Raw genomic sequence first — 25,000 nt, forward strand, 5'->3', positions numbered from 1 at the left:
ACACAAACAACTTTTACATTGCCAAGTATCTTTTCTCCATTTGAGATGATTGGTATAAAACTCTGGAAGACACCACTGTCCTGGTTCGCAAAATGTTCTCTTCCGGTTACCGCCTGCCTCTCAAAAACGCGCGTGCTTAAGCTTCCTATTTTAATAATCGATAGCCAGCGCAAACCAGAAACTCATGACCTTGAAGCGTTTAACTCAGGTTCAGAGCTCGGGTTTTTTTGAGTTTCAAAAATGTCCTTATTTAAATGTAACGTAGCTCGTGCATTTTCCCGCGAGTGCCGGTTCGATCTTATTTTTGTCCATATTTGGGCATAAAATTGGTATCCAAAAATTCTCAGCTTTGTTGCAAGGAAAAGAGTTGCAAGTTACACGCTTCGAAGTCATGTGATTCTGCGCGAACTTAAGGGCGCGAGTTTCAGGGGACTGCGCGCGAAACAAGCCAACTTTTTGACGCCCGCAAACCTTCACTTGACTCACATTTTGACAAGAACCTGGTGGTCAACAGAATGTGGAATGGACTGGAACGAAAAATTTGAACGTCGTTTAACCATTTTTTATGAAAATGCGAAACCCTTCAATTTTAGGATGGAAGAGCCGATAGCCTAAATTACAATTTTAGAAATCTCTTATTATTTCCTTATTATTTTCAGGTATGTCCATCTATTGCTTTTATGGGCTAAGGAACAGTGTAGAGGGCGAAAGACAAAGAAGCCAAGAGACAGATAAAAATCAGATGACCTGAGAAGCCCGGCTGGTGCTGAATCCGCTGTTACACGTTAAAACTTTTAGCTAAAACTTATGTGCAACGGGGCTGCGAAAGAAGTCTCAACAGGCATTGCACCGTGTAAGCGCGCACTGGTGGCTCAGTTGGTTGAGCACCGGGCTGTCACGCCGGAGGTCGTGAGTTCAACTCCGGCCGGACCAACACTCAGGGTCTTTAAATAACTGAGGAGAAAGTGCTGCCTTTGTAATTACATCTGCAAATGGTTAGACTCTCTAGTCTTCTCGGATAAGGACGATAAGCCGGAGGTCCCGTCTCACAACCCTTCAATGTTCACAATCCTGTGGGACGTAAAAGAACCCGCACACTTGTCGCAAAGAGTAGGGAATGTAGTTCCCGGTGTTGTGGTCTGTCTTCTGCGGTATATCATGGTTGGGAAGGTAAAAAGGGCGGACTTAATTTGGAGCCTCGCTCTGTTGTGCGACCACAGGTGTGGTAAAAGTTACAGTAAATTTGATCGGTTCCAATTGAGTTGCGAGACAAGTTTCACGAAAGTAAAACAGCTTTCTACTTTTGTAACGGTCGCAACGATTGCAGGGGTGATAAAAACACCGTGTAAACTGGTCTCGTTTGGTCTTGTTACGCTATGCCTCGTAAGCCAATCAGAAACCGGAACGTCCGCACCCTCACGTTCAAAACCATGGAGCTAGTTGCAACTTGTTTCGCGGGAATCTGGTAACAACATTCGAGATCCGAACACGTTTCGACCATTTTATGATACACGGTGCAACGCCTGTTGAAACTTGTTTCGCGGCGCCGTTGAGCGTAAGTTCCAACGGAAACTTTCAACTTATAAAAGCGGCTTTATGCAAGAATCTTACATTTCACGTGATCGAAGTCATAATGAAAGGATGGAATCAGTGCTTGACAGAAACCCTTGTTTTCGTGACGACCAACGACAAACGACAAAGTGAACTTTAGTAAATCACAACAACAGTGCAGGAAGGGGGTGTGTTTGAGGGAAGCGAGCTAACAACCGGAAAAAGGAGCTCATAGGCTTTCACATGCCAGGACAGTAGTCTCTTCAACTTCTCGTGCACATGACTGATCCTCGAAGTTAAAGCACTTAAGTTCTTTCGTATTCTTCCAGTCTATGAATAAAGCATGAATAAAGAATCGAACTAAGTGGCTGTGGCGTTTTGTTGTTGCGGTAGTTTCGTGTCAATTTGCATTTTTGCCGTTGAAAGGGTTAAAAAAGATACCTGTTTATTTTGACTAAAATTTTCCTAGTTAATGGTCCGCCATTACGAACTTTAAAATCTTGAGAGAGGTGGATCGAGGATAAGATGACGTCAAAGACTCTCTAATTAAATATCCAATGCGTGTGCAGGCGCCAATATTAATATGTAGCACGGGAGTTCGAACTTTCAGACTTTTTAACTCGTGTTTTGCATGTATAATAAGCTGCGTTTACGCGCTGCAATAGGCCAGTTTCGTATTCTAACGGTTGGACTGGATCTAGCATGAAGTGGAGGCTAATGCGGGCAAATTAATTTGCATTTGAAAAGATTTGCCCGCATTAGCCTCCATTTCATGCTAGATCCAGTCCAGCCGTGAGAATTCGAAAATGGTCTATTTTAAGCTAGTGAGTCTTTGACGTCATCTTATCCTATACCCAACCCTCTGAGGTCCAATCGGTCAGTCTTGAACGTGAGTAGTGGCGGACCGTGAAACTCAAAATTTCCTCTCAAAGAAAACAGCCTTTGGATAAAATTCGAAGCTCAAAATTTTGCCTGTCAGATGTCATGCTAACACGCTTTCAAAATCTGAAGGGAAAATGGAAGTGAATTTTTTTACCATAGAAGCAGTAAATATTAAGAACATTTCCTTACTCTGGAGGACTAGAGCTGGAGGAAACTCCTCCGTAATGATATAGAATAAGCAGGAACACATGACCCGGAGCCTACAACTCTACTGTGTTCGTGTAACAGCGTTTTCACAGCCCGATTTATTTTTAGATTGAATTTCCCGCGACTGAGACTCCCACAGGAGCCCGATGACCAATTACAAGAAATTAAGCTGACGTCATAGGGTCACCGAACCGGAACTGCTTTTGTTTTTTGACCTAATTCGCGGGCTAGGCTAGGCTAAAAATAAACTTACCTGTGAAAACGCAGTTTCACACACGCTGTATGGAAGTTGCACGCTCCAGGTGGGCTCCTGGTATAAGTACATATTTAAGGAGTTTCCATAAGTTCTACAAAGGTTTTAGTAAATTTGATTGATTGATTGAAACCCTCTTACTCGTACTCCAAACTGAAGGTCGCCACGATGAGTTTTTAGCGGGAATTAAAGCTGGAGAACAATATCTCACAACACTTTACAAATCTCCGTTCATGTTCTACCCCTACTTCTTTTGCATGCATGTAAACCTTAAAATATGCGCACACAATACATTTTCTTTATCAGTTGAGCCCAAGAATCCAATGAGGACGGACTACCTCTACGAATTGCAAGCTTGCGTTTTTCAAACTTAGTCGTCATTATTACTCATCGATCAACCTATACATACTATCCGAACTATCAACTTATCTCAACTGACTGAATCACGAAGAACAGTGTTAAAAACTTTTAAAAAAATGTTTGAGGTTCGCCGCCACAGAACTTGAGATTTCGTCATCACGTCACACATTTACAGAGAACGACAAGGAAATGAATAAAAATCAGAAAAGGAACACGTAAATTTATCTTCTTTTTGGCCAAAGTTGTATGCTGGTTGGCGTTCTTGACGGAGTCGCCGTCGTAGATGCCTCAGTTCGGGGTATGAGGTCTTTGTTCATCCCTTGACAAGAGACGATGAATGATTTGACACAATTTCTGACAAGCGTCAAACTCCTTTTGAACTTCAGATAGATTCCGACTCTTGTCTCTTCCTTTCAGCTTTAAGGCGATGAAGTCTTGTTGAGGCATGAAAAACGATGGAAACACTTCTTCTTCACACACATATCTGTAAACTCTGTAGTAGATTCGTATTACCCATACGGCCAAGCTGCTACTCTCGTCAAAGCCGTGCTTGTCCAGTTCATGAAACAAAGCCATTTTCAACCAATAAGATGGTATTAATGAGGAGTTGCTGTAGCTTGCGTCGCTGTCAACAAATCTTGGACATATTTCACGAACGGCTTTGGCAGTGATGAAAGCGTCCTTGACGACTTGAGGAATTCTGTCAAATATTGCACTCTCCACGAGAGAGAAAGACACTCTCACTTCATTGCCAAACACACCAAGCTCAAAGCGGGGAATCGTCATCGCAAACAAGCATTGTTTGTCTACTTCCTCCAAAACCGGACTAGAAGAGTTTGCATTCTTTGGCCAAAAAGGACCAACATCGATGACTGGTACCAAATCCACAGAAAAAAACATGTTCTTGTTGTGAGGTCCATTCCAACAGAGTTCGATGATGATCGATGGCTTGGGATGTGAAATGCCTTTATCGGAAAAAGGAAGTAAGAACTTCGAGCAGATCCGGCAGGATTTCCACAATTCAGAGTCAAACATCGCAAGCCTTACAAGCTCTTCAAATTTAGATCTGACCAAATACGGTACAAGAGAGCCATTGGAATCAATAAATTCGCTAATGTTCTGTACGGCGTTGGCATCGATTGGTTCGAGACGCACAAAGCCCGGAGAGCAAGTTCCATCATCAACTACTTTAACCGATGAGCTGAAGTATTCAAGATTGCACATGAAGTCATATTCATCAGGTAGACCGGCTTTGGTTTTTTCACGGACGCTACCCGAGAGCAATAAAACGTCTGACCTAAAACGCGAATCACGATTGGCTACCCTTTGCAGGATTTGGCGGATCAAAGTCTCAGTTTCCTGTTGAATCTGGGCCACTTCCGCATTTTGGAGAACTTTCCCTAATCGTGGCGTGTGCAGAATATGCAACAAATATTCCTCTACATTCGTCACCATATTGATCTGAATTTTTGTCGGGTCCGCTGAAATTGGTTCTTCTCTCTGTTGAAAAGGACGGCAAGAATCTATTTCGCTTTCCAGATTGAAATTTGCACACAGACTGCACGAGTTATTCAGTGGTGATCTCCTCTGCTTCTCGACAACTGATTTTCCAGAATAATTGTGCAGTGCAACCCGCATTTCGTGGTTCTGAGCAGACACTGCAGAATCGATAGCACTGTTACCCAGAGAATCCCTTAAAGTTAAGTCACAAGTCTGTGATGACAGCCACAAGTATTTGATTACTGTGGTGTTTCCTGTAAACTCTGCATAATGCATGGGAGTTGACAAAAACTGGTCTTGTGCATCGATATCCCACGGAGGTAGACAGCCTCCCAACTTGAGTGTTTTGTTTGCCAGGACTGTGTGTGCAAGTGTTACGCCTTGTTTTCTAGCACAGTTCCAATCTACCTGCTCCAGGATACTCTCGAATCCATCTATGCAATCCCAGGGACAAGTAACCAGTTTCGTAGGGTTTCCACAATCATGAGATGCAGTAACCATGACAGGTGTGAAACCTTCCGCATCTTGGGCATTGATATCTCCTCCACGTGTCATCAAATCACTCAAAATATCTGGCCAGTTTCTCGGAAAACAATCGGTGCTAAAACATGCGTAATGAACAGGAGTCCGCATCATGTTGTCCCTCGCGTTCAAAGATGCACCGCTTTTAATTAAACTGCTCACGCAGGATAAAATGTCAGCTTGGGACATCACACTAGATTCCAGCGATTGCAGCATCAAGTTATGCAGCGGTGTTAAACCTTGGTTATCAGCTAACGTGGGATTTGAACCGTACTTCAAGAGAAGCTCTATGGTGGCTAAAAACGCAACTTTCCCCAAAGAGTACTTGCACGAACAAGCCACAAACAAGGGCGTTTGACCGGTTTTGCTCTGAGCATTAACACTGACACCGCTTTTCAGAAGGATTTCTGCTATTTCATATGATCCGCGTTGGCTGCAAATATGCAAGCCATTTTCACCTTTCAAATTGCTATGGTGGATATTGGCTTGGTGTTTGACAAGCAGCCCGATCTTTGGCAGGAACATTTCGTACTCTTCCTCATCTATGCAGGAAAAGGCCATGTTGCATGCATTTAAAAACGGTGTGTCCCCGAACTTATCTTCAGCATTTATTTGCCCTCCGGACTGCAAAATTACTTCTACCACCGACGGAGGGGCGTCCGACATGCTTGCATAATGTAAAGGTGTTTTCCCTAGGATGCTGGCTTGATTCACATTGGCACCAGCACTGATCAGCATTTTTGCTCCCTCTTCGGATTTACAGTAATATAAAGCTGACTTTTCATCTTTGTCTAAGGCGTTCACATTGCTTCCTAAATTTATGAGGAACTGGACAATATCTGATCTTCTCCTGATCGAGGCAGCGTGCAGTAAGGTCCATTTGTCCTTGTTAATAAATGCATTGGGTCCAATTTCTCCACATAGCCTTTGTATTTCTTCCAAAGTGCCTTTCTCCAACACCTGGCATACGTCGTAATAAGAATATTTTTCCATAGCGATTACGTCTTCTGAACAAGTCTAAAATGCGGCGAAAGCTAGAAAGAAAAGCTCGCACATGTCCCTTACAAGGTTGTCGGCGACTTCTCCTTTGAAGACATAAAATTCACTCAAAATTCGGTTGTTGCTTAGCTTTGTCTTCTTTCATTTCTTACCGAGGACACGAAAGCGAAATCATCAAACTTCCTCCTTGTATTCAGTGCTCTAGAGCGTTTCACTCACGTGACTAAAATAATGCTAATTTGATGAAACAAAAGAAACTATTTGCATAAAAATAGAGTTCAAGTTTCTTTGTTTTGGAACACCACGGGCAGACATCCTTATGCGAGAGCGCGTGACGTCACGTTATTTGTAACGGCCCATTCAACTGATCGAGCAAAATGTTCCATAAAAACTTCAAATCGCGATGTTTCTTTTCGAAAATTCATTTTATGGTCAGCCAGATAAATAAAGTTCACTCACCTACTATTTTCTCCGTTGTCCTGAGTGATTTGATGGCTTTTTGGAACGCTTCGATTTCCTCTTCAAATCCGACCCGTCGTCACATACAATGTCAATAGACCACACGTGGCCCGGACAAACTGTGTGACCGTTAATATCTTTCACATAATTTCGAGAAAATCCAAGATCTCGTAGTGCTATAATAAATACGTACTATAACAAAATAAAAGTATTTTTAGCGGGCGTGTTGTTTGTGGTAATCCTTGTGGCTGACAACAACGACTTTTAGTGATTTGAAGGCTTTGTGTTCGACATTCACCTGAGCGTATCAACAGTAACCCGAAAACACTGACCCCCGGTCCATGGACCCCCCTACGGACCGGGTCCATGGACTGCCTTACAGACCAGACCACGGACTATCTCTACGGACCCCCTCTACGGACCACCCCATAAAACACAGAATTAAAAAGAAATAACAACTGAAAATTTGTTTATACCGGTTGTCTGGATAGACCACTCTCTGGTGAAATCTAGCCGTTACGCTCAGCAAATCAGACTAAGGATCAGGTGTTGCCTTTTCCTTCGCTGTTGACCGGAGTGCTTCGAAACTAAGTTCTTCCGCCATTTTGTTCAGGACAGAGAGATCGTGAAGCACAAGCCCGCGGGAGAATGATCCGAACAAAATGGCGAAGGGAAAGAAAGAAAATACAAATAGAACTTACTTATTATCAATCTTTTTCAAAGGATTCCGGTCCACAGCGAAGGAAGGGGCAATATGTGATTAATAGACTTTGTACCCGAGCCTGAGCCTTAGTCTGTTGAATTTGCGGAGCGTTACGATTGAGATTTCGCCGACACTAGCGACACGAGTGGTCTATCCAGACAACTGGTAAGTTAGTGTTTATTTTCATTTCTATGTTGTTTTAGGGTGGTCCGTATAGGGGGTCCGTAAGGGTAGTCCGTGGACCGGTCCGTGAGGCAGTCCGTGGACCCAGTCCGTAGAGGGGTCCATGGACCGGGGTTCAGTGTTTTCGGGTCACCCATAGAAAGTAACAGTCAATGGCGAACTCAAAATCATTCAAAATCGCTCAAAAAACCACTTTTGAGGCAAAAGGACGACTATATACCACAGCTAAGGTAATTCAACGTTTATTTATCACTGATTTATATACAAAGTTCGCGATACATCGCTATATAGGTGAGGCAAATGGTAAATACAGTACATTTATTACAAAATAACAATCGGCTACACAAACAGATTGTATGGGCCTCCTGTGAATAGACAAGGCGTGCAACTTCCAAGACCGTTCACGGCCGAGTGCCTCCAGAATTTAGCATCCTTAAGTTCCCGGTGTTGTGGCTGTCCTCTGTGTGTATATGGGTGAGTGGGTTGGTATAGCAGTTCCACATCAGCTGAATAGCTGCCAAAACTTCAACCTGCTTAAACAAATAAATAACAAACAAACAAACAACACAAAATACGTTCCGCCGTGCCTGTAAAGGGCATTTAATTGTTGCTGTCAAATTAAAAGAGTTACGCCAGGACAAACAGTTCTTAAAAAAGGTGTTCGCTCTCTAACACACGTAAAAAACTTTGGATTTAAGATATATCACCCATTTCTGTATTTACTATAAGCTGTCCCCAATTCGAGGTAAAATTTATGTCTAACAACTAAATTCCTTCCCTTTTTTGAAATATCCCTTCTCAAAAGTTTAGTTCACTTTAAGCGAAGTACACCTTTATGTGTTGCTAAAGCAGAAAACCATGGATTGTTCGGTGACATAAGTTTTCTTTCAGATGAAGCCATTAAAATAAACTTGGTCTCAGCCTTTTTTGTATTCACTGTTTGAATCAACACTGAAATTTCTCGAGATTTCCACGAAACCGCGGCTTCCTTACAGAATGGTTGAATGAAAAAGACGTTTAGGAATCACGAAGAAAAGAGGCTCGTTCTTTCTGTCGAGTGTGTGCTAATTTGATTTCTTGCTGCCCCAAGGAAGTTCATAAAAATGTATAACCCCTGAATACGCCAATTTCTTCAGCATTCTCCATAAAGTCGACTGAGCTCAACAGTCTCCGACAAAGCTCCAGCGCATTCAACTATTAGACGTATACATGGAGTGGTCGAAAACCTCGCAAAAAAAAAAAAGCAGCTGTCACATCTCCTGCCATGCTCCTGTAGGGAACTGTTCAGCCCTTGAGGAGAAGATCACATCAGTTTTCCCAATGTCAACTCTTTACTTTCTTCTTTTTCTTTTTCATTCGCTTTTCCCTTAAATCTGCAACGCAAAGGTTCTTTTCCGCCACGTGTCTGTGTTCCTTCCTACTTCCGTGCTGTTCTCTGTACTTTCGTTTTCGTTTTCTCCTGTCTTTCTCCTTTTTGCTAGACTTGTCAGCTGTAATCCCTAATCTCTCCTGCTCCTCAACACGCCGAAGCTTGCCATCCAGACGAAGTCCATGACGAGCGGCCCTGTAACAAACAACATTTGAAAGTGAGAAAAATGAGGTCTACAGCAGTTGAAAAAGAGATACCTCTTACTAACCTCGTTTTCTCGGTCCGTACTGTAAGTTACGGATCCCCGTTTTTTCCCGTTGATTTAAGTTTGAAATAGTTGCTTGCAAGATTCAAACAGTTTTCAGTACAAGTTTATGCAACAGAAATGACATGAAAAACTCGCTAGATGATGTTTTGTCGAAATTTTAAATTTAGTGGGCTGTACAGCGGGCCGTACTGTAGAATACGGCCCGCTAATTTAGCCAATTACAGCGCGCGTACTATCTGAGAGATATAATAAAATGGCTTAATGAACTTAGGTTTATGGTGTCTTGGGTATTTGGCGATTTTGCTTTTCCTTTTCCAAGCCAAATAAAAACAATCTAGGGAGTGACTATTAACTGGTTTTGGGACTGCCTGCACCAGAGACAATATGAGTATATTTAAACGTGAGGGGATAGTGAAAAAAAAAACACTTGAAGATTGTCCTACAATTAACAATACATGCACAATTCATTTAACAAGAAAGTTTTTTCTTACTTGTGTGCTGTTCGACCTCCACATGCTTCGAAAAGCTCGTTATCTGAAAATCTATAAAATGTAAACAAAACAATCTAAAAATACTTGACAAAAACTCTCTTACAGTAGCTCTTACTGTAGTCTCTATGCAGTGAGGTGCAATTTAGCTTTGCCAACAAAGAAAGCTATCACTTATTCAGCAGGGGGTTTTTTATATATCTTTCTTCACAGCTAATCATTTGTGGCAGATTCTACGATTACCATGACTGGGGGGTCATGGCTGGGTTGCAGAGACTACAAGAAAAGTGAATATTTAGACCTTTGAAGAAACCATCATTATAATTTAGTGAGTATGAAAATATTTGCCTTTGTTTTAGCTGGCATGAAACAGAGAATCTTGAAATCCCATCAGAGTCAGTGGATGGGACTAATAATTGCAAAGATGTTGCCAAATACTGTCTAATCTTATTTCTAAAGATACTTACAAATGTGAAAAATCTTTCTCTAAGTCAGAATCTTCATCTGAATTCCCTGGAACAATATCCTGTGATTGGCAAGTTGCCTACAATAATACTTATACTGCTTAATATTTTTCCCATTGTATTATTATTTACACAAACATGAATCAAGACCCTGGGGTGAAAAAGTAAATTTGGTAAAGGCAGAAAAGCAAGGGTTTATATCGCAACAACTATGAGAAGGGTAATTTGTAGAATTTTAAATCCCAGGAAATCAATCTAAACATTGGAAATAGTCAAGGAAATTGGTTCACAAAAAGTGAGCCAAAGAGGCAGGTACAGAAGTCGGACTGGATCAACTCAGATTGCTCACTTCGGATCAATGTTAAGGCCTCAACAGAAGTCACCATAACCCTAATCTTTGAGCTACATGTAACCTTGGTGAAATCAGAGCAAATGTGGAATAGTTTTGGTTTATAAAACCATTTTCCGCTTGATGCGAGGTGAGTGATGCAATGTGAGCAATCCGAGTTGATCCAGTCCGACTTTTGTACCTGCCAAAGCCATTGATCTTTGGATGAGATCATTATTTTGTATTCCACTGACTGAGCTACAAGGGCACACAATAACAGGCTATGGGTATTATCCTCATTCACAACAATTTAATGCACAGAATCACAGTGAAAGGGTAAGTTGGTTGTGCAGAACTTATAAAACAGTGTTAACCAACTGACTCCTACTGTACTGTAGGAGTGAGACTGAATAGATTTTACTCTGTCTAATGCCAGACAATTTCACTTGTCCACTGGGGGCGGTTTAAGAGTCTATAGGTCAAGTATTTACCCACTATTCCCTAACTAATGAGCAAACTTTCAGACAACTTTGAAATACTGGTACATTCTAAGATCAAAAATGCTCCTGTCAACCTTTTTCTGACAACAAAAAAGAATGTTGCAATAACCTTAAAGAACAATAGCTTATCTTTTTTACCTTAACAAATCTCCCATAGAGCAGTGGTTTGCCACTGTTCTTGTTAGGTCTTTTGTTGCTTATATCACATGAGGCTCTGCTTGATTTAACTACCTCCACTCCTTCCTATAAATAAATAATTATTGCAAACCGCATCATATCCCATATCTATGGTTAAAGAGCCAAAATGACAAGAAATCTTGCTTCCTTCAACATAATTTATTCATTAACAACCACATCCACGAGTAAGAAATTGAAAACATTCAATCTAGACTGGTTTAAAGTGGTTACAACACCTAAATGCATAAACTACGCCCCCCCCCCACCCCCCTGGGGTCACCCAGACTGCGCACTTGAGTCTTACATATATTTTACACTTTGATGAAATCTATTAGCCCAATTTCCAGAATTAGTTGGCTGCTTCACTTACCCTCAGGATCAAAGCAGGGATGGCACAGTGCGGATGAAACAGTGGTCCAAGCTCTAAGATTTTTTCGCAATCTGATTGGTTTATTTCCCAAATTGAGCGTACCTGATTGGCTATTACAATTGAGTGATACATTGATGTGAGCCTGACTCTTATCAACAATGGCAAATTAGCCAATCAAGGTAAATTAACAACTGTAAGAAAGGTTTGTGAGAAACTGTATCGCGCGTTAGCCCTTCGTTGGAGCGACTTAAGGAATTGAAGTCATATATTTAGTTAGTGGTTTATGTGGGAGATGTAGGAGCTTTGCCATTGGTGGAATTATGGTTACATGAATATGCAAATAAATTAATAGACTTAAAAGTGTTACATGATTCTATAGGGAATCCAAAAATATCAATCATGGCTGCATTTCCAAGAAAAAGCAAATAATAAGAGGCTAGAATTTGTTTCACTCACTGACCTGCATATGATTTGGAATTAGGTTCGCGAATTGAATGCCACGCTTCTAAAAATAATCTTTTTCCCCATTGGGGACGACGGTCAATGACCTTGACGTCATCAAGGTCAAAATCATGATTATTCTCTACGCAATGTTGGGTTAATAAAGAATTCTTACCTCACTCTCCTGTATCACAATACTTTTTGCAGCTTTGTTAAAGACATGATCCCACCACTGAAAGCTAAACTGGCTGCCAGCATCAAAACCAACCTAAAAAATCAATCAGTCAATAGATAACAAAATCAAGTGAAGTTATGATCCTTGCAGCTATGATTTGATTTTACATCCGCAGTTCAATACATTACGTGATTCATTTCATATATATACAGTCATTTCGTTCATAGAAAACATAATAATGTGAGAAAAACCAGGAATCTCTTCTTCGCTCTTCTGATAATAATTTTATTGCAAACATAAAAAGTACCTTTAACCAAACTTCACATCCAATGCAAATACTTCAAAACTAAAAGAACATGTCATATTAATAAAGCTCACCCCAGCAAGATCTGTTTTAACATTAACTTTGATAGCTTTAGAAATTCCTTGCTCCTCTTTCCCTAAACCCTTCCCTGCAAATGAAGAGAAGAAAACAAAGAAGTAAATAAGAAGTTTACCAAAGTGGCGTACAATATCGATCAAAGTTGTGAAAAACCATGATTTTTGCTTTCTCCGCTCCACGTGAAAATTAGAGATGAAAGCCGGTCTTTGTATGAAAACATTGTAAGCTTTTTAAGCCAGAAATTCTTGATATCTTCTTGGAATATATGATTCAGCGCAATTTTTTCTTTAAATGTATATGGTGAAGGCATTTACCTTCACTCCAGCCGTGTCTTTCGAGTTGATTCTTTGCAAAATCTGCTTTGCTCTTGTTGGTAGTGTCGTCCGCCATCTTTGGTTGCGCAATTCAACACAAGCTCCCAGGTCCCTGGTCACCCAACTGGTCACGCGGTTAGAAGTTCATGCAATGGAAATCGAAAAAGGGTGTGTTTTATGCATGGCAAAGGAACTCATACTCTATGAAACAACACGTGAAATTGTTGAAAAACTATTTAAACCATGCCATAGAAAATACAGAGCCCCAAGGTTTCACAGAGCATGATGAATAATGAGGTTCGGCTTATTGGATGATTTAACATACAGTACGAATGGATATTTTGCGAGATATGAAGTATTTTTCTCCCAAGGCTTATGAAGCCATCGAATAAGAAATTTAAAATCTACTACTAAAATATTTTTTCCTATAATGCCTTCTCCTTCCCAGTAAGAGCTCCACCCTGCAATCGGGGCTTTCACGTGACGTCATCGCTGCCACGTTAGTGGACGAAAACAAAAGATCTCTGCTTTAGCTTCTTTTGTTCGTCCACCAGAAGTCTTACATTACTCTTTTGTTATTGGTGTCTCTAGAGGTTGGGTGAACACGTCCTATATCGGTGAACAGCTTAACAGGATCACAGTACCCGGAACTTCCATACGTATTGAACACTTGAGTCAACCTAGAGTCGCGTTTTTGTATTTTTTAGAACTGCTATATTTTGAAATACTTTTGTGTTTTGAGTGTTCTGCAAGTGACGTAAGCAATGGCTGTCCATAGGTTTCTTATCACTGGCTATTGTGAACACCCGCGAAAACTCCCCTTGCTGGTGCTTCTAAAAGAAAAAGAGGCGTGACAGGGGCTGGCTGGGGCTGGACAATCTGCGAGCCAGCGAGTCATGCAAATTTAAGCACCAATTTCAAATAGCGCTGATAAACTGTTATTAAGTCTAAGCACCCATTTTAAAACGGTTAGCTTTCAGTAACTTTGAGATTCGCATGTTGATTCGCCATTTTGGCGCACATGACTCGCAGTCATTGCTCGCATGACTCGCAGCCATTGCTCGCATGCCTCGCTGGCTCGCACATTGTCCACACTCGGGCTGACTCACAGGGTTAATATGGAAGATGGAGCTCGGTCAATATCCACCACTAGCCACCGACACTGAGGTGAATAGGCCAATATGGGAATTAGCCAACCAAAAAGTAGCTTACTTTGAGCTTCAGAGTAGCTCGTTACTCATAATATTAATAATAACATATATTTATACCGCGCAAATTTAACTATGCAGTTTTCAAATGCGCCTTACAATAAAAGAACAATACATTACCAGTATATAAAATAAGTCAAAATGACACGAATGAATAATTATCTGGTCTATAAATTACAATACTATATCAGAAAAAGCTTTTTTAAAAAGATGTCTTCAAATTACGTTGAAAAACTCTAAAATTTGAAGTGCATCTAAAATCTAACGGAAGATTATTCCACAGTTTTGGTGCGGCGGCCACAAAGGCTCGATCGCCAAGAGGAGGGAGAATCATGAAATCTGGATTTGAAAGCAGATATTTGTTTTTTGATCTGAGGCTGTAGGAAAAATTAGATTTAAAATTTACGAGAAATGATAAATAATTAGGAGCTGTACCATGGATTGCTTTGTGAGTGATTATAATAATCTTATAATCTATTCTAAACGTTACAGGTAGCCAGTGTAATTTGTATAATGTAGGTGTGATATGGCAATACCGTGGTGGACTCTTGCAGCTGCGTTTTGAATACGCTGCAGTTTAGTGAGAGCGCAGTAGGGTAGTCCGTATAATTTATCGGCAGATTCTATACTTAGATATTTTCTGACGTGCCTAATATTGCGAAGATGAAAAAAAGTACGTTATGGTTATGTCGAAGTTCAGGTTGAAATGGCAGTCATACCAGGCCCCTAAGCTTCTAACTAGTTCCGTGCTCGTAGAGATGATGGTTTTGCCAATAGTTAGTGTAGCGCTTTTAGTGTTCTGCAGCTGCGCCTTTTGTCCCAATGAGCATAAACTCTGTCTTGGAATTATTGATCATGAGTTTATCATTGATCATCCAGTTACGGATGTCACAGAGGCACGCTTTCATTGCTGCAATGGCTGCGTCTTCATTGGAATCATCATTTGGATTGAAAGCCAGATAGATACCAGTATCATCGGCACAACTGTGCGCTGTTGGCAGGTGCTGACTAATCACATCAAATAGCTCACTGGTGTAAGGGGAGAACAGCATTGGGCCGAGACAGGAGCCCTGTGGCACACCAAACTTCAAATCAAAACTGTCCGACTTTGCACTGCCGATTACAATACGCTTGGATCTATTCGACAGATAGGATTCGAACCACGTTATTGCTTGGTCTTTAATTCCAAATTTGTATTCCAGGCGCCGCAGTAATATGTCATGGTCTACTGTGTCGAAAGCAGCGCTTAAATCTAGGAACACTAGTGATGTGACTTGTTGTTTGTTCGTGTTGACGAGTATGTCGTTGCGCATGCGCAGTAAGGCAGTTTCCGTACTGTGATTTTTTCGTTGGGCTGATTGAAATTCCGGAAGCATCTGATTGGACGACGCGTGATCGGAGATTTGTAGTGCAGCTGCCTTTTCGGTGATTTTTGAAAGGAATGCAAGATTGCTGACGGGCCGGTGATTTTTCTTTATCAGATCCATGTTGATGTTCTTTAACTTTGGTCTCACTAAACCCTTCTTTCCAAATGTCCGGAAAGTGACCACTACTGAGCGAAATATTAACCATGTTGGAAATGGTCGGTAGGAGTTCGTTAATGCAGTCTTTAACAATCTTGGTAGGTATGGGGTCATTGTCGCAGGTCTCGTTTGGGGCATTCAGCACCAAGCTTTTTGATACCTTCAGACGATATGGGCTGGAAGTTAGTGAAGAATGTGCCAGCATACGAATGCTCTTGAATGCTACTTCCGATCGAATGGTGAGGGTTATTCAATGAGGAGTCAATTCTATCCAGCTTTGAGCGAATGACATCATCTTTTGTATAAAGAATCTCCCGAAATCATTAGCAAGCAAAGTAGGGTCAGAGTGCTTGGGGTATTTTTCATGTGACGACCCTCCTAGCAGTGCACTGGCCGTATTGAAAAGCTTTCTTTGATCACAATCGGTTTCATTAATAAGGTTGAAATAATAGTCACGCCTTGCTTGCTCTATAACGTGATTCGTATGATTGCGCGCCTTAATGAAATTAACCCTCTCTGACTCGAGCCCCGTCTTTCGCCATATTATCTCATACCGTCTACGTAAACGCTTGGCTTCTTTGGTTTCGTTCTTGAACCAAGGAACCCGCGGACGAACCGTGATAGTCTTCTTTTGGAGTGGAGCATGTTTATCTAAAAGGCTAGTCATGGTTGAACCGTAACAGGAAACAAGATCAGCAATTTCATCGGGTGGATTCTTGCATAGCCTCGATTCCCCGAGATCATCCTTGACCGATGCAATGACTATAGCCTCAGTCTTCCGGTAGCAGATCTCCTCAACAGTTGTAGCCGGCATACGGAGAGTTAGTTCAGACAGAACAGTACAAAAATCTGACAAGAAACTGTCAGAGATGGGCGTGGTCTGAACAAGGCCATCCAAGTCCCGTGTAATGATCAAGTCTAAAGTGTGTCCAGAACGGTGAGTTGGTTGTACATAATCAACTCAGTTGTGAATCCATTGTAACCGAGTGAAACGCGAAAACAAAATAGTCAGCAAAACCGAAATTACCATCGAGTCTCGTTCGTTGGAGTGTTGTCCCCAGTAAACGCGGCAAAGTTTACGACATGTAAATTACCTTTAATTTTGTTTGTGTTGTCCGTTTTCGGTCTTTCATTATGCAGTTTCATTGAATTGAAAGTGCCTTCTATTAGATCTTTTTTTTTTTTTCATTGATGCTCCATTTCCAGTTTTTTTTCCCTCTGTAAACCGCCGGGACTCTGACAGCGTATTACGGTCTCCTAGGGCCTGTTTATATGGTCTCGGTTACCCGAGACAGCCCTCCTTCCCGAGACAACTTTACCGAGCATCTATCTGAGAACTGCGTGACCAAGACAAAGTTGATCCTACTTAATTATGCATATATTTTAAAACGCATCTTCAACAAATATCGTATCATCATTTGCCCTTCTCTCTTTCTAGTTTGTTTTTCTTGAGTAAAGTTGCATTTCCCGTTCAGGAAGTAGACTGACCATCTTAACGGAGCGGAAGTAAGTAGTTTAAATAAAAGGATGTTTTTGAATCGGGAGTTTCCGTTGACTGCGGTGGGAATTTTGGCTGGTAAAACCTTTTCATTCGAAAGCAAAAGCTAGCAACATGTAAAAGCCCCCAAATTGTTGCTTCTTTGATCTTTATTTTATGCGTGCGCATTTCAGATTTTGCTGTCTCGTCTCGGGTAGTCGAGCCAAACTGTTTACATGCGAATAAGTTGTCTCACCTGCCAGGGTTACCCTACCTGCCGAGACGACACAACTCGCTCGCCTCCCTGAGTTGTCTCGCCCACCTCATGTAAACGGTTGATAGAATTTTTTAAACAAACGAGTGGAAAAATACCTTGCCAAGGGTAACTCGGGGGGAGAGTTGTCTCGGGTGCCCGAGACCATATAAACAGGGCCCTAGGCGGGCGAAGTCTACGCTCGGTTTTCTTCTCGCACCCATGGCAACCCCCACCAACAGGTTATGCGTTTACGTTGAATAATGGTAACGAATTAAACACGATCTCGTGCATTCTGACAGGCTGTATTTTTGTATTCAAGCCGAACGGGGCTAGGTACATAAATTATGGGAATAGCAACTGTTTATCAACTTTGAAAGAGCACACCAAGGTTGACAAAATCCCCAACTTTGGTCATTTAAATATGTCAAACTTTACAAAGAAATGTTTGGCAGCGTTCGGATGAACATATATTTCTTTGTAAATCTTGACGTTTTTTTGGCTCTATCTCGCTTAATATTGGGTCTATTAACACCAAACTTGAGGATTTTGTGAAGCTTGGTGTGCACTTTCTAACTACGTGGATCAACATCTGGCTAATCCCATAATTTGCAGACTCGTACCTTGTCCCCCTCGGTTTGAAATCAGGCAATGACATGGTATTTTAACCACTGAAACGCTCCGGCAGGCAGCAGTGGACGATAATCACACTGGTTTACCGCGTTGGTTCAAACTAGTGATCTGATTGGGGTAATTTAGACCCTTCATAGACGAAGGAGCCAATACAGCTTGCGTAATTGGTTTATACTACATTTCTGCTAGCCAACCAGCACTCTTACGGTACAATGGGATTTCTGGATGGCTTTCTATGTACATAACATTAGGTTGTAGTAGCGGAAATACGTAATACAAAATGACAAGGTTACAATAAACCATGTAAAAGATGCAAAAGTGGTGACAACATGAGGAAAAACGAAATGACTTGTAAATTCCTTCACCAATGTTAATTGTTCTATCTTTAAAATAAGAGATTGCCTTGCCTTACGAATTAGTCTGTTGGAATTTTTTTTTTCGATGGGTAGTTTCATGTACCTGAAGGATGCTGATTTGGCCAGCGAAAACGTACTACAAAACAACTCAAAATTACTTTAATTGTAGGCTTCTGCATTTCTGTAGCCTGTTTGGATATCAGCGAAAGTACAATCAGAAACAGAAATCCAATAACCTTTCTGTACAGGCTTTGTGTCAAGACGAGTAAGGAAGATCATTTTTATATATCGGAAAAAAAGGGTCCAAAGTACACTTAACCTGCGACACCACAAGGATAGTTTACCTCCCTGCCCACGTAACATTTGAGAGACGTACTGCTTAGGTCAGTAACAAATCGCCAAGAGTTTTGCTCAACCCTGTGATTCGCCAGTTTCCGCTACGTGATGGATGGTACCAAATGCTTTTTTAAGGAAAGGAAAATTAAATTGGTATTTATTGTGCATGTGATTATTAACATAAAAGTAACAAGTGAATACAGAGAAGAATTTTACGGTAGGCTGATAAAGTAAGGAAGTAAACAAGACCGAGACAGCAATACTGCAGGAAGTTAACTTGACTTCTGTTAACGTTGAGGCTACAGCTGTTTTAGTAATGCTATCGCTGTTTTAAAGAGTATTGCTTGCTGCTGCTAAGTAAATTCGAAGTGCTTGGGTCTCTTTCTACAATTAAAAATAATTCAATGAAATTGAAGCACCTCTGACTCATCGTAATTCAACTCAGAGTCTACCTTAATCGTGTCCTAACCGTGAAAGAAATTACTTGACATAAAAAGATCAGAATCGTGACAACCATACTCTATCGTCACTTCAAGGCGATAAGTTGAAGTGTTAATTACCAGGAAGGAGAAGTAGTTTTGAAAGAGAATTACTGGCAGTAGTATTGTTGAACAAAGGTTCAATATTTGTTGCTGGTCACTGGTTCTAAATGATGTTAATATCAAGCACTGGAAACAACTCAATGGGCTCCACATTTGTCATTGCTTTGCATTCAGATTATTACTACACGGTGTGCAACAGTTCTCTCAAAAATACTACAGACAGAGTTGCTTGATGCGATTATGTTACGTGCTCACGATACATGTGCAAGGTATTCCCTTCTGACTGACTCAAATGTAATTAAATTGAAAGCTAGCAAAATGTTCAACGGTGTGATTGCATGCGGCAAGCAAGATAGCAACCAAAATATCGGGTGAGTTCCAGAATATCTTGAAGACAAAAAAAAAAAAAGACTTTAAAATCCCTAGTAGTTAATTGTTGATATTTTTTTATTTTCTTCCCTCGTGGAAGTGCTTTTTGCTGCCTCAGTTCGCCAAGGACCGACACCAGCTTGCGGCTTGGTTACTCAGCCTCTGAATCTGTACCCTCTTCATCAGCGGTCTCCAGCCATGTCAGCCACGAATTCACCTGAAAATGTAAAGTCAAACCTTATGAGACGTACAGTTTCTTCATATCCACATCCTCTAAATTGTTATTACTAACTTACATAAAAAAGCTAGCAAGTTAGCTTTTGAACAAGTGCATTTGCCAAGGAAAACGTGACAAGTTGCAGAACTTGCTAGTCTGTTGGAGTCGCCAAAGAAAAGTAATATATAATAAACAGTTTTCGTTTTTTGTTGTCCGCTGTGTACTTATGTTGCTGGCTACAGTAAAAACTTGAATCTGAACTTGTGAAGTTATTACCTGAAAGAGAGCCTTCCCTTTGCCAGGGTGCTTTTCACTGACGTCTTCTTTCCATCTTAAGAAAGCTTCTTCTTCCACCACTTCAGTATCGTACAACAACACAAACATGCGCAGTAGCATACCTACAAATAACGTCACAACTGTGCGTCAGTTCAAATAGAAAAGGTAAAAAACACTTATAATCACTCTTTGGGGCCCCTTCAACAGACAATTTTGATCATAGCTTGAGCATGGATTCCTGGCAGTTTTATTGCGATTTTACAGCCACAGTATCTTGTCCACTGCGTAGATGGAAATCGCCGGCAAGTCGCAGTTAATCGACCCGGGTTAAAAAGGGGCCCTAAAAGTGGTACATTTGTACTATGATCCAAAAATTAAATCTCATTTTCCTTTGGATTTGAAAACTATGTTAACTAAACACTAAGTGACCCAAGTTTTAAGCCACTTGTTTATTTTAAGTGGAATTTTCCTTCATGATGGTCTGCCATTACTAACTTTAAAATCTTGAGAGAGCTGGATCGAGGATAAAACGGCGTCAAAGACTCACTAGTTTAAGAGTGCAATGCGTGTGTACGCGGCTGAATTAATATGCAATACAGGAGTTTCGGGCTTTCAGACTTTTAAACTCGTGTTTTGCACATATAATAAGCTGCGTTTACATCCTGAAATTTTAAGCCAGTGAGTCAATGACGTCACTTTTCCCTAGATCCAACCCTCTGAGGTCCAATCGGTCAGTTTGGAACGTGAGTAATGGCCGACTGTGAAATCCAAAACTTACACTAAATGTAAACAGGAAGTGATTTTTTGATCATAGTAGCACTTTATTTTAACATACGATACTTGGTTTTCTGACAACCAAAGATTCATCATTTAGACCTTCATTAGTTTGAACATTAGATGTTTCAATCTGGTGAAACATCTACTAAAAACTATCCAAAAGAGAGATTTAAAGGAATAAGGCTATGGTTGTACCTTTAGGAAAGTTATGACTATGGCAAAACACCTGAAGTGCATAGAGTACGCCAACCTGGTCATTGAATAAAAGAACAACCAATCAGTCAACACAAAACAATGAAATCACTGGATATTGACCGTATTCATGAATGGCGGCTACGTAATTATTCTTTTTTCCTTAAGCTAATCATCCTAACTCACCTCGTAAACACGACCAAAATTCAAAAGAACTATTATTCCAAAGTGAGGCTAGTTAGTATGCTTCGCACAAAGACAAAAGAATAATTTCTTGACCGCCAATTATGAATACGGTCTATAAGACAGTAGAATTGGAAGGACCCAAACACAAGTATATTAGGCTGTGCAAACATCATAAACAGTTGGGAAAGAAGAAAACGAATAGTGAAGGGATGTGAGTGTGTGTGTGTTGGGGAAGGAGTTGGGGAAGAACCGTCGATATTTGTGTGACTTCAATGACCACTTCCGTTGAAGGGTTTTCAGAGCAAGAAGCCAAGATTTCGTCTTCGTGGGGTTTGGAGTGCTACAAGCATGAAATGGAGGCCAATGCGGGAAAAATGAGAGTTCACTTTTCAAATGCCCAATCATAAGGCAAAAGAATGCACGATCGAAGGCTGGAATCCCTTTCAAGCCTAAGTTTTTCAGAGTTGTTTACAATTGTTTAAGCTGCTTATCTACCTGCGATGATCTTGCCGACTTTCATTTCGAAATAAGCCCGTTGGCAACTTTGTACTAGACCGACATTGGTGCCATTGCACCTCAGTGAAAAAAAGCCAGAGTAAATGTCCCAAACGTTTTGCAAACTCACACAGGTGAGTTCTCCAACTATCTGAAGAGTGATTGGACCAATGTTTTGTAAGACAAACCTTCAAGTGGAGAGGAGTGAATGGTCGGGAAGTGTGCGCAAAGAAAGGGGATAAGAGGGCTTGTAAAGATGGAAAGGGGGAACTCACTTGCAAGCCAACTTTCTCATGAACAAACGTTTCTACTAGTGGCAGCAACTTCTTTAGAGCTGCTTTTTCTTTTTCGATTTGGTCTTTTTCTGGGCTCTGTGAGGTGTCCACACCTTCGGCCAAAGTACTGTCTTTGGTTGAATACTTCAGAAGGCTGTCAAGTGAGAAAACATTTACGAGTTGAAGAAGACAAATTTTACAAGTTCATGACAGTGATAACATGGTACAAAACGCCCACTGAAATGAAAGCTTGAAGAAACGGGAAGCTTATTGTAGTAATAAAAATATTTGCTAGGTTCCATTCGCTAGAATACTGTGGTATGAATCACAATTCAGTGAAATCATTATGATCATTCCGGTTGCATAGCACGTGACATAAACATGTTTTCTACCGGTTTCAGTGAGCGTTCCGTTCGATAAATCAATACCTCTATTGAATTACTTGACAAGAATTGTATTCGACTTTCAATGAAAATAAACGTGTTTTTATGCTCTCAAAGCCTTTCATCAGAAGTAGCGAAAAGTATCGTGAAAATGTAGTTTATCTTTCTTTGGAATCGAACAGCTTCGGGGTAATGGTTACACTGGGTACCAGAGGTTTTTTCTCGCGCGCGGCGGACGGAAATTCTTCAATTCGCTTCGCTTCGCTTCGCTTCGCGCGGGTCGCAATAGAGACATGACCGAAACCGGAAACTGCGCAAGAAAAACCTTTGGCACCCAGGGTAGGTAATGGTTGGTATGTTCACTGTATGTTGCATATGTTGGCTACCTAGCTAGCAAGTTAGCGATTTACGGAGTTGATAGCAATAGTGTGGGATACCACTAGTATTCCACACAAAAATGATGACTTGAGAAAAGCAATGGGATCGAGAAAGCACAATATATTTTTTCTGTTTCTTTTTTATACCGTTGCTCTTTATTTGTTCAGCATCATTGTTGAAGTTCTGGCAGCTATTCAGCTGGCCCCAGTTGTTCAAACGGTGGACAGCACTATCCACCGGATAAATCACTATCCATTGGATAGCGCAACTGATTTCGCCATTACTTATCCACTGGATAGTGATTTTATCCGGCGGATAGCGCTATTCATCGTTTGAACAACTGGGGGCCTGATGTGGTCGGAGCTGCTTTACCCACCCACCAATACACTCACAAAGGACAGCCACAACACTGGGAACTTCTTCCCCTACTTTTCTCGAAAAGTGTGATCACGTCAATTTGTGAGCACATTAATTTTGTTGATTGCATAACTAACCCTTCGGATTTGGGTGGCAATTTCACAATATGAACAAAACTCTTGATAACACCGTTCACTGGTCCCAACCTTCACAAACAGAAACTTACCAAGTTGTGAGCACATTAATGAACTCTGGATTGTTATGCCAAGAAACTTCCACATTGTCCTAGAAAAGTAACAAAATATTCATATCAAGGAGTGCTATTACAGCAAGAACCTGCTATGTATATTGTATAAATTTGATTAGACCTGGGACACCCACACCCTGTTTTTAGAACCATCTGTTTCTAGATAAACTGTCCATCAATGAAGTAATTAAATGGTGCTTGAATTTTCTTTTGGCTTTACAACATTTCTAGTCTTCAGTTGAAAAAAACAGAAAGCTCCCCATTGCAGGCGAATTCTTACCTTCACCCACTTATAGATGGCGGTAACTGATGCATCTTCTTCTACCTTAGCATAGAGATCAGCTTGAATATGCATCAAGGGGAACAGGAACACCAGGCCCTAAAATGAAGGCACCAGCATAATCCACCAATATTGACTTTCATGTCTAGTTTTTGTTACCTTACATAACTAAATCCCACTTCCCTTTGTTTAAAGTACAAAAGAAAAGTCACACCTTTCACTGGAAGCAGTATTCAAGAATTTGTACATTTATGTAAATTACATGTAAATGTTCTTTAGCAACCCATAAATTCAAATTTTTCAATTTTTGATGGGCTAGCATTTCCTTGTTTATAGGAAACAAAAGACTTCTGAAGGGAGGCACATTATCGTGCTCTGGCTAATAGCTGGATTTTTCTTTGAAGGTTCCAAATGCATTTTTACCATGCTTTGTTTACTGGGCAACTGGATGCCTCCGGCAAGTTCGGGCTATCAACCCATTACATTTCATTCAAACTCACTGGCAAGATGGGGTTATGTGCCTGAGAGTCATCCTGGACACGCATGTGGGCTAACCCTAAGCCCACCACAGTCCACCACCTGGCATCTGTCACACTGATGCAGCAGTCACTGTGCTTCCCAGCCAATTATAGAGGTGGGTGGGAGCCAAATTAAAGAGCCAAAAGTGATGCTATTTACTCACTAGCTTAAAATTTCAGCATGTAAATGCAGCTAACAATAATATGCAAAACACGAGTTTAAAAGTCTGAAAGCCCAAAACTCTTATGCTGCATGTTAATTCAAATGCATACACAAGCATTGCATCCTTAAAATAATCGAGTCTTCAAAGTCATTTTCTCCTTGATCCAGCTCTCTCAAGATTTTAAAGTTAGTAATGGCCGACCATATAAATAGGAAAACTCCACTTAAAATAAACAGGTGTCTTTTTGAAATTAAGGCTTAAAACTTGGGTCACTTAGTGCTTAGTCAACATAGTTTTGCAATCCAAAGAAAAAGAATATTTGATTTTTTGGTCATAGTAGCACATTAATTAACGATGCACAATGAAATGCAACATTGAGCATGTACATGTAAGCCCCTGCGAAATGCAAGGAATGCCCTCCATAGCCTTAGTACCAAACAATGATGGCCAGCAACACCTTAATTTTAACTTTGCCTAAATGTCATTTAGCCACATTTAAATAACTGTCACTTTCAGATAACTGAGGTGGAGTGCAGTGAACTACGTGCAACTTGTAAGGTACTGTAAAGTGCAATCACCGAAACAACAGGATTTTCACTCTGAATGTTAACCCATTGACATCCAAACCAGCCGAAACCAGCCAGACTTAGTATTTTACTCTGT

General features: G+C 40.8%; 3 protein-coding genes and 1 pseudogene across 3 annotated transcripts in view; 1 reads left to right on the forward strand and 3 right to left on the reverse strand.

Annotated features, from left to right (window-relative positions):
- The window catches only part of LOC138059424 (cationic amino acid transporter 2-like), an 8,131-nt pseudogene extending 7,241 nt beyond the window's left edge, over nt 1-890 (forward strand).
- A 2,344-nt stretch (nt 891-3,234) lies between these two features.
- On the reverse strand, nt 3,235-6,471 carry LOC138059388 (serine/threonine-protein phosphatase 6 regulatory ankyrin repeat subunit B-like). Its single transcript, XM_068904979.1, has one exon. The coding sequence runs from the start codon at nt 6,266-6,268 to the stop codon at nt 3,542-3,544; it is 2,727 nt and encodes a 908-aa protein (XP_068761080.1). The 5' UTR covers nt 6,269-6,471; the 3' UTR covers nt 3,235-3,541.
- Nucleotides 6,472-7,768: 1,297 nt separating this feature from the next.
- On the reverse strand, nt 7,769-12,985 carry LOC138059948 (G patch domain-containing protein 4-like). Its single transcript, XM_068905612.1, has 7 exons — nt 12,896-12,985; nt 12,578-12,651; nt 12,200-12,292; nt 11,175-11,279; nt 10,212-10,288; nt 9,748-9,798; nt 7,769-9,183 (listed from the first exon to the last, which is right to left on the reverse strand). Exons 1-7 carry the CDS (start codon nt 12,969-12,971, stop codon nt 8,943-8,945), a joined length of 717 nt encoding a protein of 238 aa, XP_068761713.1. The 5' UTR covers nt 12,972-12,985; the 3' UTR covers nt 7,769-8,942.
- A 5,827-nt stretch (nt 12,986-18,812) lies between these two features.
- The window catches only part of LOC138058886 (eukaryotic translation initiation factor 4 gamma 2-like), a 29,525-nt gene continuing 23,337 nt past the window's right edge, over nt 18,813-25,000 (reverse strand). The window contains exons 22-27 of the mRNA XM_068904332.1: nt 23,656-23,754; nt 23,355-23,413; nt 22,011-22,164; nt 21,058-21,112; nt 20,086-20,207; nt 18,813-19,809 (exon numbers count right to left, since the gene is read on the reverse strand). Coding sequence (XP_068760433.1) covers nt 19,744-19,809; nt 20,086-20,207; nt 21,058-21,112; nt 22,011-22,164; nt 23,355-23,413; nt 23,656-23,754 — 555 coding nt within the window. The 3' untranslated portion in view covers nt 18,813-19,743. The remainder of the gene's footprint in view (nt 19,810-20,085; nt 20,208-21,057; nt 21,113-22,010; nt 22,165-23,354; nt 23,414-23,655; nt 23,755-25,000) is intronic.

Source organism: Montipora capricornis, chromosome 8 (assembly GCF_036669925.1).
Source record: "Montipora capricornis isolate CH-2021 chromosome 8, ASM3666992v2, whole genome shotgun sequence".
Classification (NCBI taxonomy): domain Eukaryota; kingdom Metazoa; phylum Cnidaria; class Anthozoa; order Scleractinia; family Acroporidae; genus Montipora; species Montipora capricornis.